The sequence below is a fragment of the Amphibalanus amphitrite genome, unplaced genomic scaffold, assembly GCF_019059575.1.
Source record: "Amphibalanus amphitrite isolate SeventyFive unplaced genomic scaffold, NRLGWU_Aamphi_draft 000216F_arrow, whole genome shotgun sequence".
NCBI classification, from domain to species: domain Eukaryota; kingdom Metazoa; phylum Arthropoda; class Thecostraca; order Balanomorpha; family Balanidae; genus Amphibalanus; species Amphibalanus amphitrite.
The window spans coordinates 366,729-383,749 of NW_024881711.1; the positions used below are offsets into that span (position 1 = coordinate 366,729).

At 45.8% G+C, this 17,021-nt stretch overlaps 1 protein-coding gene and 1 long non-coding RNA gene across 2 annotated transcripts in view; both read right to left on the reverse strand.

The window, feature by feature from the left end:
• The window catches only part of LOC122385378 (thymidine phosphorylase-like), a 46,189-nt gene extending 34,259 nt beyond the window's left edge, over nucleotides 1-11,930 (reverse strand). Inside the window, exon 1 of the mRNA XM_043373604.1 lies at nucleotides 11,744-11,930. Coding sequence (XP_043229539.1) covers nucleotides 11,744-11,867 — 124 coding nt within the window. The 5' untranslated portion in view covers nucleotides 11,868-11,930. The remainder of the gene's footprint in view (nucleotides 1-11,743) is intronic.
• Nucleotides 883-2,848, reverse strand: LOC122385380. Its single transcript, XR_006257194.1, has 2 exons — nucleotides 2,649-2,848; nucleotides 883-1,547 (listed from the first exon to the last, which is right to left on the reverse strand). It is a non-coding gene; the product is annotated as an uncharacterized LOC122385380 (long non-coding RNA).
• Nucleotides 11,931-17,021: the final 5,091 nt, after the last annotated feature.

The following is a 17,021-nucleotide window of genomic DNA, read 5'->3' on the forward strand; positions in this document are numbered from 1 at the left end:
TTCCTTCATTTTAGCACACACAGTGATCAAGGTATTTGTTACCGAAAGCTCTGTTTTTAATCGTGTATTTGAATATATTGTTGTTTTTTATAGATAACACACAGAAAAAGTTATAATGCCCGTCATTGCTACACGACTAAATAATCGGTTTAAAACGTCCAGCGATTCATAAGAGCACCCTTACATAGGTACATAACGGATACATCGGAATTTAAATATCATTGGCCTAGGGGTAGGCATGGATTACCTACTACCTGGATCGGCAACTCCGCGGAATTCCCATTGTACTGCGCGACCGCCCGAAAGTGCTGCCACCTATCGAGCAAACTGGTCCCTGCTAAGGACAGCCCGCCGCCGCCGCCCAGTCAGGCAGCGGCCAATACCAGCAAAGTCCGAAAATGACCGGCAAGTTACATGGCCTTAACCAGCCGCGGCTAAGTTGGGCATCGGCCAACAGTGTTGGGTCCCGAAAGAGTGGTACAGGGCGGTTCCATAGACTCTCTATCGTTTTGGAAAGAATGGTGTGCATGGGTCGTTTGCCGAGCGCGACTGGCTGATTTTACCTCAGCACGTCGTATTGTTAGCTCTCATGGCCAGGCCAGGCGCCTTCTGCCTGCAAATACCTTCGATCAAACGACTTTGTCTATCACTCGGGTTGCCCTCTTGCTGATCATCTTAAGCATTCGGACTCAGTCGTCGGCACAGGGAATGTGCCGTTCGCCGTGAAACATCCGAATCATTACTACAGCCATTTTGACTGACTTATAAAGATCAAGACAAATGCTGTCATATCGATTAACGAACATCTGCATCATTTAAAATTTCTTTTAAGAAGCATTCCAGGATTATAAGCTTACCATACGCCGTTTCGTTAAAAAACTGTTTCCGTATTGAACTTATATTTGCCGTCGCATGAGCGAAATGCATACTGAGTAGAGGCTGAAACCGACTCTTTCCGCAGTCAGAAATCATGTGCGAGACCGAGAGCCTATTCAAATAAACCCCGGTCGCACTCGCATCCATAGCACGCACCTACTTGCGTGTGATTGATGCTATTGCAACTTAATGAATTTCGCGTGCGATTTCCTAGTCTGTTCCGGTCTGAGGTTCAGAATTTAACACAGGTTCAAATGACAACTAAGGTGAAAGATGACACACAATGTTTACAATAACAGATTGATAGGAAGTCTTCGAGAAACGACGTGCCACATGCCTACTAAACGGTGTCGTAGCACCAAGTTGGTTTCCAATTCACATCTCCCACCAGAGTATATCGGGAATAAATGCAAACACGATAATGCACACGAACGCATTATCCGCTCAATGGGTATGCCCATAGGTATGTTAGTCAGTTACACACGCTGTGATAACTAACAATTTTCGGTCGAGCCAGTTAACAGTTCACACCCCGTCCGCCTGCTGCCGTCACGTCACACGTGTCCGCAGCGGGCGTGCACCTGCGAGTGCGTGCATCATAATTCACATCACAAATCACAGGATGCCAATTCAAGTCAGCACACCGTGAAAACTGAACCCATCTCTTTGATCTGAAACAAAGATAGAGAGAGGGAAATTAGATACCTGAACATACCATAATGAAATGGAGAGTGAGGGCATTCCAAGGCAAACTGTTTCCCCACAGGCCACAACATCACAAAAAAGTATTTTACATTGCGATGATGTTGAGCAAAAAAAAATAATAATAATACCTTGACAGGATACTACCTAACAAAAGTAACCAAAAGCTTAACACCTCATCTGCTAGGCTTACATAGTTTAAAATGACTTTGATCTTACTTAAATGTATCTGATATCTACACAGTTTGTCTAGCACTCGTTCTAAAAAAGTGATTGTTATATATCATTCAATGGAGGGAAGCTCACAAACTTCTTCGTACAACTCTGGACCTTTCGACTTTTGAGAAAAGAAGGAAGCTGATGTCAGGGACCAGGGTCGGCACTCTTTTGTGGTTGACACTGGCTGCCGTTAGGCTTTCTTTTTACTGTCAAATGGTTCAGTTTTTTTTCAGGCTGAGAACATGATTTATTTAAATGTGTTTTTTGATCCAATATCATTCAACTCTACTTTTGAAATCAGGGCATTGGCAAATGGCAAGCAGGTTATAAAAATTAGCTGAAATGACATGATGCCAGTTAACTGCTCCTGAGTCCTGAAGTGTGTTGCACTCTAGTCAGCCGTTCAGAGAAATACGTAGGAAACTGATATGGGTGAGCAGTGAGTAGGTACTGAGCAGTGAGCAGTGGACCAATTTATAGGTACACTAACTGATTTTGCCAAACTAAAAACTTATCAAAAACTTAAGCAATTCACAACTAACAATGCATCATCCACCACCATCATGCGCTACCAAGACCGAAATTGTGTCACAAACAAAACCATGGCTATATCATCAATTCAGCGGCATGTATAAGCTTGTGATATGATGTGTCAAACATATAACAAACATATAAAGAACATAAAATTGAACATATAAATAAGTGATTAACCAATTACGGCCCAAATTATATGATTTTTGACGACATACGGCGAGAAGCAATGTGCGCCAGTATCGTCAACAGCCCCTCTTTACAGTAATATCTTAGGCCACTCAGACCTTCCAACCATAAGAAAACCTTACCAATCTTACCTTGCCATCTTCCTGCATCTTCTGAAACCTTCCAATCTGCTCCAAAGGGGCTTAACTTTTCAAAAAACAAGGCAAACGACCCTACGACGCGACGCCGACCATTGTTTTGAATAGCACCCGCTCCCCCGCGTCCTTAGCGCTCGACACCACTGCCACCTAGCGGTGGTCGCAAACATCGAGGAGTTGCCGATCCAGTATCTACTTCATCCATGGGGTAGGTATGTTAATTTTGCGACCTTTCTATTATAGGTAAGTCAATGGGAGAAAATTGAACTGCGCTCCTCTTGCACGAAACTCATATAGCCGTAGGTACCAAACAATACACTCAAATGACAAATTCACATAGGCTAGATACAAAAACTACTTCTTAGATATTCAAATAGATGCTAAGTTTGAAATCCGCTATAATCTATCCTGGAAACATATACAACTCCAAAAAAGTGAATCAAGTTCAGTGATCTTCAATCACAGCAACCGCGCCAGCTTATTTCGTATTGTAAGAGCATTGCGGCACAGCATAGATGCAGGCGCTCTGCTACTGCCATCTATGGGTGAAAGATGAAGGTAATGGCTATTGCGGTACAGCATCACTGCAGGCGCAAACAACGTGGAAACAAAGATAGGTAATGGTATGTTGCGCTTGCCGGCGATTATAACCTAAATTTGCGTTGCTGGGTTTTGCAAATATTTCAATGATATTCAGTTAATGCATTTTTATGTATTCTGGTTTTGTATTCCTCCAAATGCATCAAGTAAGTATGTAGTAGGTACCTAAGGAATATCAAATAACATGAATGACTTAAACCTTGATGGAAACGTCTCAAGTGTAGTCGCTACTCGCTTATAGCCTTATAGCTTATAGGACTCGGGAATGCCTGCCGAATCGAACGATATGCGATATGACCTCCTTTGACTGATATGCGATATTATCTCCTTTAACCTTGTTGACCTACTGGTGACCTAGCCTTGAGTGACCTGGGTTTGAAAGTTGTGCAGCATGTGTGGAAAATATATATAAAAAGGTGTGCCGAAAGCGGCGGCGCTCCGCAACACCGTTTTTTTTAGATATTTATTATTTACATAAATCCACATGGGGTGTCCCAACATCCCCACCGCCCGGCGCGGGAATTTTTTTTTGCACGCGCAGAATGCACTTTTGGGGTCCACCAGGAGATGGATATACTCAGACGTTGCTGCAATGTATTCTGTGTGGACTGTGTAAATTTGACACCTTGAACCTGCCAGCGCTACCTGTTCTACCCGCATACGTGACACGAAGTGCAACATTAAAAGGTTTGCACGCGCACAGCACGCACACCGTGCACCTCAGCACACCCAAGGCCGTATATAGGAGGTAGAATGGTTAGCCGTTTGTTTACATCGGTGACCTTGACAGATGACGTCAGCGGGTGTCTACCAATCTTCGCCAATATTAAATTTCCGAGGATTTTATGCTCTAAGGCAGTTTGATATTAACCTTAAGGCTCCCTTAGAGCCTAAAAAAGATAATTTGCTGCACAGCAAAGTCTTAAAAATCGACAAAACCTTGACACCCCGTGACGTCATCTGTCTTCTGAGCCCTCCCTATGTGTCAGCATAGAACCGTAGCCCCCTAAGCACACCTATTTGCACAGCACCTTAAAGGTAGTGTGCCAGCTTTCCTGGACCGTATGGAGTTAATGGCCCAGATAAGGAGAACCGGATTTTTAGAACTTATCCATACCTTCAAAACTCATGGAAGCGTCCTAAATTCTTCAAATTTTGAGTGGGAAATTCGCCCCGACGGGTTGTCGGTCGTACCCCAACCAGATTTCACACCACTATGAACAATAAATGCACACACTGAAATCGCTATTACCGATATGCTCATCCAATCAAGTTTCGATAAACCCGTTCATCATCAGCTCCTGCGGTTTCGAACACGCCTGTTAGGTGGTGCGGTAGACCGCGCCCAAAGCCAGGGCCCCGGTAACGTGAGGTAGCCGAGTCAGGGCAGCGTGCGCTGACCCAAGCCGCGGAGCCGCGCGTCCTCCCGGTGTCATGTGATAGCCCGGGGCTGCCCGCGGGGATGCGGTAGACCGCGCCCAAAGCTGCGGCCCCGGCTTGGGTCAGCGCACGCTGCCCCGACTCGGCTACCTCACGTTACCGGGGCCCTGGCTTTGGGCGCGGCTTCTGCTCATACTTTGTGGTGCGGTGGTGGTGCGTCGGGCTGCGCGCTCTGACTTCGGCCAAGAAAAATGCGTCAGCTGATCATTGTCATTTCTGCCACTTGCGTGTGGTGAAATGGGGTCATAACTTATGAGACGGCTTTTTCATATCAATTATTTTACATAAAATCATATTTCAAACCATAAATAATGTTCGACAGCCAAATAAAAGAAACAATACCAATACAGGCTTATAGTTTAAGGCTCGACTGTGTTGTCTACGATTAGACAGCTGATAACTCATTCCCGTACGTCGTATGGTCGTAACACTATAATGACCTTTGCTTATTGTCACATGTGCGCCGCATTCGCGATTGTTGCCGACGCCTGTTTGCAGGTGAGCCCACTACAGTTGTTATACATACATATCTAAAAACCGATAAACTTTTAGGCGAAAAAGGCACTATTCCAGGCCCATTTTTGATTTTTTTTTGCGATATTAGGTAAAAACAGAAGCTTCTTATCCTAGGAAAAATGACATGGGAAATCTTTCAAAGGTGGCACACTACCTTTAAAACGCTTGTCCAGTAGTGTCAGTGTGCCGAATTTGGTGTGCCTAGGTCGAGGATTTCCGGAATCGGAGGATGCCTCCTCAAAACATGGTTTTCGCCCCTAGCACGTGCATTTCGCACCCCCGGTACCTAGCATACCATATGTTAGTGGTCAAACACCGGGACATGTGACCTGCAGCTGTGGCGTCTGTGCCGTCCTCCGTTTGATTTGAAGCGTCGCTGAAAGTTTTTTGCCCTTTCTGAGTTTGTCGGCACGTGACACGCGCCAGGTGACACCGGGTGACTTGTGACATGCATCATCACCTGCCTCAAGGCATTACCCGTCGAACGGTACCACCAGCATCTCGATCCGATCATCCGTTTAGACGCAATTCCATTTGTATTGGCTCGATGACCTTTCAGAGCACGGCTTTTTGGCAACGTAAGATGGCGCCTTGTCGGCTTCACCTGAATGGAGGTGGTTGCGGGTCCAGTTTATTTATACGTCCGTGCATTGGGTGCCTGCTGCTACCAGTGACTTCATCAGAGTTTGCTAATTTTTCCAGAAACAATTTCCGGGTACTTACCGTGCAAAATTGGAAATAGAATATTTTTCGGTAAGAAATTCTTGGACAGACGCTGAAGCTGCCAAAACTTACGTGAGAGCTTCGATAAGGAACTTGGAGCCACGGTCCTTTTGAAGAAAAAAAAGGAACTATAGTAGGCATGCACGCAGAAATACTGAGCGATGTCAAGGTAAATAGGTATACTTATAACCATAGCTCAAATAGCTTCAAAGTTCTGCTTCATTTTGTAAAATGGCTTTAACAATATTGTTTATTGCTCTAGCGAGAAACATATTGAATACAATAAAGCAAATAAACAAAGTTGACCTTTTCCTCGACATTAACTCGCGCCCCGTAGAGGGGGGGGGGTAAACGGCCCCCTGTCCTTTTCAGAAGATATCTCCTAAAAACCTGCCGATAGCGCCACCAAACTTTCAGGACCCCTCTGAGCATCAATTTTACACATTGTGATCAAAAATAGTTCCAAAGGCTATGATAGATTGGCCGCAAATGACGTCAGACTGACGTCATGTTCCGCCGTTTTCGACCCAAAAAAAGGTTTCGCGGGAAGAGCTGTCAGGCCTAGAGCGTTGAAGATACAGAAAAACGTCTAAACCATAAACGATGTAGAATTACCAGGGCTACAAAACAACCCTCTCGATTTTTTTAATTTTGACCCCCAAAAATAAAAAAAGGAATATAATTGCCAAGAAATTCAAAAAGTTTCCGATTTTGGAAAAAACGGAACATATGTGATAGCCCTTACCAATTTCTATTCACATACCAAATTTTAGATCGATACCTCTCCTTTTGGCCAAGTTATAGCGAAAAAAACCGCTCAAAATTGATGACGTTAAATTTCCAAGCTCAAATTTTTAGAAATTCTAGACTATGTAGCGGAAAACAAAGACCACCATTAGACTCGCCGTGACGACCTGCATAGAATTAGTACCCATTTTATGCAAAAATATCAACTTTGAAATTTGACCTTTTTTGACCTGACATTGACCTGACCTCCACCAGGAAGTGACCTAAACCATTCCTGATAGTCTTATAATCAACACCATTGAGTTTGAAATGAAAAAAAAATTGGCCATAAAACATGCATCACACAGCCCTAGCAAAATTGGGTTCATGTGCTGACTCTTGGTGACCACTGACCTGTGACCTGACCTGGTGCTATCAGTGACCTCTAATAGCAACATATGCACTAGGCAAATGACGCTCTATCGCTCATTTTCGATAAAATGCGTTTTATTCGATGTTATAGCACATTCCCTAGAAGACCCGTGACCGGCAAAACATTTTATCTTTGACCTGACCTGTGACGTCATCAGTGACGCCGAGATCAATGAAATTGGAGTTCCCTAGAAAAATTTGACTGGGCTCTCGAACGCCGTTTGAAATTTGTAGATCCGTCCGGTAGTTTCGGAGATACGAGGGGGGCAAAAGATACCCCCCACACCACCAGGTCGCGTTATAAACAGACCCCACCACGGCGCGGGTTAAACAAACACTATGCCAAAATAATATTGATTTAAACATCTTCAAATATATCAGCCAGACGCATGAGTGAAAAATTTAAAAGAATGTCAAAGAAAAGAATATTCAAAAGATTAGTTCACAGATGAAGGCCTGGTTCCGAAATATTTAAAAACATTTAAATCAAACATGCATCACACAGCCTTAGTAAAATTGGGTTCATGTGCTAACCCTTGGTGACCTGACTTGTGACCTGACCTGGTGTTATCAATGACCTCTAATAGCAACATATGCACTAGGCAACTGACGCCCTATCGCTGATGACGCCCTATCAAGCGGCTGCGCCACTTGCTTTGCCGGCGTAGCCAGAAAATGCGGCAGCAGCCAATTTGCTTTCGAATGGTGTTTGATGAAATGGATGGCTGTGATGAGCATCGTTATATATACTATGTAATACGAGAAGTAGTAGCCTTTGCTCATATTAATGTTCAAATAATGCACAAAATTGAATATATTAAAATAATACTGATATTTCGCCTTGCGGCATCATGCCGCAAGGCGAAATATCAGTATTATTTTAATATATTCAGTTTTGTGCATTATTTGAACGAATGGTGTCTGATTTAAATTGATCTGTCGTCTGGAAGCAGAGATATGGACGGAAACGTGCAGAGGAAAATTTTGAACGGTCTATTCTGAGGGCTTAGTTGGATGAAATTTGGGCCATACGGGGTCAAGTCAGGTCAAGGTGGTTATCCCTGGTCACACTGGGTTGCAGGCCAGGTCACCTTCGGTCAGGCCAGGTCGCCTGTCACCACGTCACATTGGATCGCGGCAGTTATAAAACCTCGTTGTCAATTGTTTCATGTGGCTTGAGAATGAACTGTTGTTCGAAAATTTGCCAAACAATATAATATTTACTTTTTATTGAATTTCCAATTAATTATCGAGGAAAAGGTCATTTAAAATCCTAACTACATATATCAAGATGTTCCTCGCTAGAGCACTGCATACTATTTCTTCAATGCCTGGGACAGCCCGTTGAATAAAGATTATTAAAGGTAGTGTGCCACCTTCCAATGATTTCCCATTTTATTTTTCCAAAGATAAGAAGCTTCTGTTTTTACCTAATATCGCAAAAAAAAAATCAAAAATGGGCCTAAAATAGTGCTTTTTTCGCCTAAAAGTTTATCGGTTTTTCGATATGTATAACAACTGTAGTGGGCTGACCTGCAAACAGGCGTCGGCAACAATCGCGAATGCAGCGCACATGTGACAATAAGCAAAGGTCGTTATAGAGTTACGACGTACGGGAATGAGTTATCAGCTGTCTAATCATAGACAACACAATGTCGAATTTAAACTGTAAGCCTGTATTGGTATTGTTTCTTTAATTTGGCTGTTGAACATTAATTTATGGTTTGAAATATTATTTTATGTGAAATAATTGATATGAAACAGCCGTCTCTAAAGTTATGACCCCATCTCACCACATGAAAGTGGCAGAAATGACAATGATCAGCTGACGCCTTTTCTTGGCCGAAGTCAGAGCGCGCGGCCCGACGCACCACCACCGCACCACAAAGTATGAGCAGAAGCCGCGCCCAAAGCCAGGGCCCCGGTAACGTGAGGTAGCCGAGTCGGGGCAGCGTGCGCTGACCCAAGCCGGGGCCACGGCTTTGGGCGCGGTCTACCGCATCCCCGGGCAGCCCCGGGCTATCACATGACACCGGGAGGACGCGCGGCTCCGGCTTGGGTCAGCGCACGCTGCCCCGACTCGGCTACCTCACGTTACCGGGGCCCTGTCTTTGGGCGCGGTCTACCGCACCACCTAACAGGCGTGTTCGAAACCGCAGGAGATGATGATGAACGGGTTTATTTTATCGAAACTTGATTGGATGAGCCTATCGGTAATAGCGATTTCAGTGTGTGCATTTATTGTTCATAGTGGTGTGAAATGTGGTTGGGGTACGACCGACAACCCGTCGGGGCGAATTTCGCACTGGGGTACTCAAAATTTGAAGAATTTAAGACGTTTCCATGAGTGTTGAAGGTATGGATAAGTTCTAAAAATCCGGTTCTCCTTATCTGGGCCATTAACTCTATACGGTCCAGGAAAACTGGCACACTACCTTTAAGTATATACAAAAGCGCAATTTTCAGAAAAGACCATCATCGATTTTGATTAAAAAAAAAACATTTTTTGATTCCGCTCACCGTCAGCTTTCGAATGGTATGTATCGTTTCTTTTGAGCCTGAGATTACCTTCCGACGAACCGTGAGCGAGGAAAACCGAAAGTTGACTCAAAATCAACTTTTGGAATGCGACGTGAGGTCGCTCGCTAGTCAAAAGCTCGCGGGCTCCCTCGCTAGTTGGCACTGTGGATCACTCAACGTAGAATGCATCCTCTAACTTTGAAGAAACCTGTAAAACCACAAACTTGCAATCCGCATGCGAGGTCCAGTGTGGGGCAGCCTCAAGTTTGTAGGCAAGTTTGTAGCCGGTCCCGTAGCTCAGTTGGTTAGAGCGTTGGACTCCGCGAGACGAGAGCACGCGTTCCCGGTTATGACACGCTTACATACCTCGGGGTAGGTAGGGGAGAGTGGGGCAAAGCGGCCACCCGGGGCAAAGCGGCCACCCATCGTTTTAGCCCTCCACAGCTGGCGTTAGCTCCAATTTATGGTTTCCAATTATACTTCTCTTCGCGGTCGTTCGAATGAGCCAGACCGGGGTTTCAGGCCCATCGCCATTGTTTAGTGAAACACGGAAAAGCATTTCTTGCCAGGTTACCAATTATGTTTACAATTTTTAAATGTTATTTTATTCCATAACCGTTTGGAATTTTTATAAGCGTTTTTGTCCATGCATTGCGTGGTTATCGTACATGCCTTCTACCAATTTTAATGCTTTTTACCCCACTAATAGCTGAGCTGGAATATTTTTGTCTCGGACGGTATGCGCGGGGCAAAGCGGCCGGGGCAAAGTGGCCAGCCCCCAATTGGTCATAAGTTGTTTCCATCTGGATAAAAACATTATTTATATTCAAATGTGTCGTCATGCATTCATCTTGGCCACTTTTCGGTTACATGAGTTACCAAATTATGCAATGAAATGTTTTTCCAAGAATATTCTTTCTTTGTTTAGCAATAGGTGGGAAGATAACAAAGTAAACATCCATCTTCCCTTAAACCTTGTCACCATCAAATACCCTAGTCGTGCATGAGCGAACTATTCTGTTTCTCATATCGGGACTTGAGAAGTCGCCAGTGGCCGCTTTGCCTCAGGGATGGGGCAAAGTGGCCAATATGCTATAGGTTTAAAGTTTTGTCAATATCTCCCATATGTGAACGCCTTTGGAAATGAAACGCAGTTGGAATAAAAGACAATTTAATAGGGATCACATTGGTATAGAAAGAATCTTTCTAAGTTTAAAAATCAAGCTTCGGCATCGTTAGAAACGTTAGGGTGGCCGCTTTGCCCCACTCTCCCCTACACAGAGGGATCACAGGTGCAAAGTTCCGATTCAGTGCGTCATATTATCCTATGAACCGATGTTTTAGAGAGTTTAGATTAGCAAGCCTTGGAACTTTTTTCTGAGGCAAGGTCACGTAGGTCTGAAATTTTCACAGCATGTGCGGAAAAAGTATGAACACTGAACAGGTGTACAAAAATATGCCTATTCACGAAAAACCTGGGGGGGGGGGCGTGAAAACGCTCCCCCAGCACGGCGTGGGCTAACGAACTTCAAAGGAAGTGAATTGCAAAAACGTTATATTCGCAGTTATCTTCGTTATCTTCGAAGATAACTTTATCTTCTTTAACTTTTATCTTTTAACTTTATAACTTTAACTTTATCTAACGTTATCTTCGCAGTTATCTTCAACTGAAGTTAACTGCGAAAATTTTACCAAGGTCGACAAACGCAAGACAATGCATTTTCTTTTACAATATGCCGAATTCTATCGTAAATTTATTGCTTTTTCGCTCGATTTTTTTCACACCAGGGCAGTCGCTGTGGGGACCCTTTGAGCTGACCTCCGGGCCCTTCTCGGCTGTCGCCTGTCGCCCCCCCCCCCCTGAACAAAATCCTGGATACGTGCTGAAAATATCGCACTGCTTGCTAATTCTTTAGTTCTGCGGTGCCTCATATCCGTATCTGTATGTCTGTGTGGGCTGGTCTGACCGCTCCGCTAGACTGGCCTGACCGGTCCACTGGTCTGGTCTAATCGGTCTGCTGGTCCGGTCTGACCAGTCCTCTGGCCTATTCTGACCGGTCCGCCGGCCTGGTCTGGTCTGATCTGACTGGTCGGCTGGTTGGTCTGATAATCTGATTGGTCCGCTGTCTCACCTAGCTGCAGTCGGTCGATCTCCTCTCGGGAGACTCGCTCCACGAAGAGCTCGATCTCCTTGGCGGTCAGCTCGTGGCCGGCCGCCTTCCTCCCCAGCACGTCGTGCACGTGCAGCTCGTGCATGGTGCCGGCTCGGCTGCTGGCCAGTGCTCACGCGGCGGGCGCTGGGCGCCGAGTGTGCTCTGCGCTGGGGCGCGGAGGCCGCGGAGGCCGCCCTACCGCCAGAGCGCGCGGCCGAGCGCACCACACCAGCGGGCCTGCCACGCGTGGGCGCCGAAACCGGGAGGGGAGGTGGACGGCCGGGATGCCCAACCCCCTCAGTCGAGTAAGCCGGGGGGACGTCCCTCCAGGCTCCGATATACCCATGAATGATTTAACCCTCGTCTGTGTGAGGCGTTTTGCAGCGTCTAACGTTTTGAGAGGGGGAGTCGGTTGGACCCCTGTCGTTCGGCCCCTGATCGAGATAGGGTTTTTGATTTTTTAAGGGACAAGGGCCCCATAAATAAGAAATCGAAAAAAATGATTCACCTGCATTTTAGGGCGTTCTTTCATATGGAACCATTTGCAACGCCGTGCAATGCACCGTTTTCCCGGAAAAAGGTACACTGTCATTTTTTAGGGTTTTGATCTTTTTAAGGGACAAGGGCCCCTTAAATAAAACATCGGAAAAATGACCCACCTGCATTTTAAAACGTTCTTTCCTTTGGGACCATTTGCAACGCCATGGGCGCGGGAACCGGGGGGGGGGGGGGGCAGCAGACATGTGCACGGATCCCAGACAACCAATCACAGAAATCGAGATGGCCATTAGATTGACGGTCTTCAAGCATGAAATTATGGTGGAAAACATGACTCATAGACAGGGGCGGCGCCACGGGTTTTCGATAGGGGGGGACGGGGACCTGCCTGACCGAAAATTCCAAAAGTAGGTAGATACTGATCGTGTATGCAAAAAAAAACGAGGCACGTAACGCCGCGAAACTTGGTAAAGCCCAAAACACATCGAATGGTGCATCCCGTTTCCAAACTTATCCTAGGACACCTAAGATCGATCACCTTTTCAAGCATCCTTGCCTCTAAATCAAAATTTGCAGTCTTGCCAACTCAAAGCTGGTTTCCTACAAGCTGCGAATTACTTAGGTATGATGAGTAGCAGTGCCAACCATTCTTACGTTTCGTACTTTCAAATTTTCAATCTTACGTCTGGTCAGCTTCATGGCTTCACCATCATATAGTCATGGAGGAAAAGTGGGAATGTCTTCTGCTCTGACAAGTGCGCCAAAACTGCAATATAATTTCAGAATCATGACATCACCACCACCACCTGATCCATATGCAACGGGCAGGGTGCAGCTAATGGCTAGCCGTCAGTGGTCATGTCATCGGTGGTCACTCAAAAGGTCATGCTAGGTCATGGAAGGTCACCAGCCATTATTTGATCACACTTTCTGATGGATTTTACTTACCAAGAGCTTCGCGGGAAAAACGAGCGCATGCATCGTTGAAAAAAAAATGAGTGAAAGGGTCTCAGGTCCGGCGACCTCTGCAGGTGAAATGCCCCAGGGTAGGATTCCGATTTTCACAGCCGCTGACGTAAGAAGGGGAGTGGGGGGTTGGCTCGATTAGACTCCCAGCCGTTCGGCCGCCGACCGAACTTAGTTTTGCAGAAAAAAAAACGAGTGCTATCGAACCCCTTGACGAGAGGGAGCCGATGCTACCCAATTATAAGGTCTTGGGCTACTGCGTGCTTTTTTTGGTCCTGCCTGTGATCTATCCGAACACTTCTCCCCACAAGTGCTGGGGTTAAATGGCATAGATTTCAAATGGTTCCTGTGGTAGAACTGCCATGCTTGAATTCGACTAATTAGGAATGGAAAATATCCATATAGTAGCGGAAATCTATGGAATTTCAGTAAACTTGGTTTTGTCGGCAATGGGGTCTGGCAGTGGGGTGGGGAGGTAATAACCCTGCCTGGCGCCCCAAAAAGGGGGGGGGGGCACGATCCCCGAGGCCCTGCCGATCACCTTATAACTACAGGCATCACAGCTCCACACCTTTTGCAGATGGCCAGGACCTCCTGCGATACATCACAACAGCAATCTTTATTCAGAACCTGCCTTGATTAACCAACGATGCATTAAATGCGACGGATAACTCTACAATGCATTATTATCAATTATTGAACGGGCCTCGCCGATAGGGGGGTACTGTACCCCCCTAACTTTCGATAGCGGGGGACCTGTCCCCCCCGTCCCCCCCGGTGGCGCCGCCCATGCTCATAGAAGCCTCTCAATGAACCAACTATTTTGCATTCCTTCAGGGTTAACAGTTCTGAGAAAATCCCTCAAGATCCATCTCGGATCCATGATTCGTGTGGCCATGGATCCGAGATGGATCTTGAGGGATTTTCTCAAAACTGTGAACTCTGAGGGAATGCAAAATAGTTGGTTCGTTGAGAGGCATCTATTAGCCATGTTTTCCACCATAATGCCATGCTTAAAGTCCACTAATCTAGTGGCCATCTTGATTTTCGTGTTTGGTCGTCTGGGATCCGTGCCCATGTCTGGGGGGCAGTGGGGGCTGCTTGCCCCCCTAACTTAACCCTCGCCGGACCTATTGGTTTTCTACATACGCGCCGGCCAAGGGGGGGCGGGTACGACCCCCCCCTCGCCGTTTCGCCCCTGGTGGAGCTAGCGCGTCGCGGAAAAAAACGAGCGTGTGCGCCGTTACGAGACGCAGTGATTGGTAGTAGATGGAAGTTTTTGGTGAATAACTTCGCAAAAAATGGCCGCAGAGCGCCGATTTTGGCAGCATCGTGTTCGCCTCATCCAGGCGCGTCGAATGATATACTTTTTTGTCCGGGTCAGGTCAACTTGGGGTGTTGACCTCAGGCCAAGGTCAGGTCAGCACCCCAAGGTCACGAAGTTGGTCGAAAGAGGTCATGTCGCATATCATTCGATTCGGCAGGCCTTCCTGAGTCCATTGGTGGCTTTCCCGACTCGCTAGCTCAATTTGATCAAGAGTTATTGACGAAAAACTAAAATGACCTTGATGACGTCATAAATGACGTCACGCAAGGTCAACATTGCAAAAGTGACGCATCTAACCTTGCAAGGAGTGCATCAAATTACGATTCTGTGTGCTTGAGATAGTTGGAGATCGTTCCCGGCGCCAGAATAGCAGTTTTCATTTTTCCCCATTGACTTATAATGGTGAGGTCACGAAAATGACCTGACCTCATATGACCTTTAGGAAAAATCCGAGATATACAAGTTGTGGGACTCATAATGGATACTAGATCCTGCAAGTTTCATTTCCCTGTGACATCTCCTCTGGCAGCGAGGGCGTTGCGAAGTTGCGACATCTGAAGACCGTGCAGAGGTTCACTTATGACGCCATAGGTCAGTGACCTGACCTGACCCAAAAATGCGGTTGGTGTCAAAAGATCCGGCTTGGATCAAAGGTCAGGTATGCCAAGTTTCAGCTCTCTATCGCCAGCGTGTTCGGAGCTATCGCGAAAAAAAACCCTTAACCGGCGAGGGTTAAGGGCCGTGGGGGCGGTGCCCCCACAACTTTAAGACGGTATACCGCACTTTTTTTGCAAATGTTTTCTTTTTTTGTTGAAAAAGCCAAGGGGTGAAAAATAAGTGACCTAAAACCGGCGAGAAAACTAAATTTGGGGGTACCCTAGGTTGATCTCTATCATGGTGTGCCCCCCCCCCCCCCAGTCTGAAAGTACCTAGTTCCCGCGCCCCTGTGCAACGCCGTGCAATGCACCGTTTTTTTCCGGGAAAAAAGGTACACTGTCATTTTTTTTTTTGGGGGGGGGGGTTCCATTCATTTAATGGAATTTTAAGGGTTATATTCATGACCAGCGTGGTCGAGTTGACCTACAACCCAGTTTTTATGGCTATAGATAGCTCAACGCTGCAAATTCTGTTGTGTTGGATGTTGGCTATCTTCACGGACATCTGTGAAACTGCATTGAGGAATGGAAAATCGAATGAGGGTCTATTCATCAACATCAGTTGATTGGTTTCTGAGTTATTGCGTTCCCCGTCCGAATATCAAATTGTTAGTTAAAGGAAAAGGGCCACCTTTAACATGGGGATTGAAACTGAGATAGCCATCTTGTAGCCCGTGTCCGAAAACCAGTTTATCTACCTCCTTACGGCCGATTTCGGCCTCCATTCGTAGTTATCGGCAATTTTAAAAGAAAATACGCCAGGAATGCGTCCTTATCCCAGGAATGCGTTCTTATCCGACAATACAGCCACCCGCGGCGAGGCTTTGGTTTTTTACCAATCGGCTCCAACCAGCTCAGCTTTAACCAATCAGCTTATCTGACACAATCAGACGAGTCTGTCTTCTGAAAGCTGATTGGCTTGAGTGTGACGTCATCGCTATGCCATCATACAGTAGGTGCCGTAGAGAGTATCAACATAGTACCAATATGTTAAATAGTTTTAAATACTTTTTCGCGAATTGTGCACTTCTGGCACCAGTTTTAAAAAGAAAATGAAAAATAATAATGTCAAAATGAAAAACAACGATATCTTCATATTTCACGAAGGTGGCCCTTTTCCTTTAAATGCCCAGTAAACATGCCGACGTCGGCCCGACGTCGGTCCAACTTCGGCACGACGTCGGCTGGATGTCGGATATGCCCGCATGTACCGACGTCCAGCCGAGGTCCGGCCGACGTCGGGCCGACGTCGGACCGAGATCAATTGCTGAGGTCAAGCCGACGTCAGGCCGACGTCGGGGCGACGTCGAACCGACATCGGCCGCTGTTTTGACCGTTAAAATAATATAAAATACATGTTTCATGTTTCATAAAGAGCTTCTGTATTCAAAATGGAAATCATCATCAATGAAACTAAGATCAAGAGATGTTTTTCAATAAAATACCTAGGAGTAATGATTGATGAAAACTTGAAATGGGAATCGCATATCAACTTAGTCTGTAAGAAAATAAGCTGTAGTATTGGCTTAATGGGTCGTGTCAGAGCGTTTCTTTCGGCAAGGGAGCTTTTACTTTTATACAACAGTATTGTTCTTCCTCATCTTAACTACTGTGCTGCCATATGGGGTAATGCGTACCTACACAGACTTCATAGAATAACGGTGCTTCAAAAGAGAGCCTTGAGGATAATTGATAACAAACCTTTCCTTTACCCGTCCCGTACCTTATTTGTTAAACACGGCATCCTTAAAATGCCTGAGCTTGCCAAACTACAGACAATCGTTATTCTTCTATCTTTTTTGACTGGAAC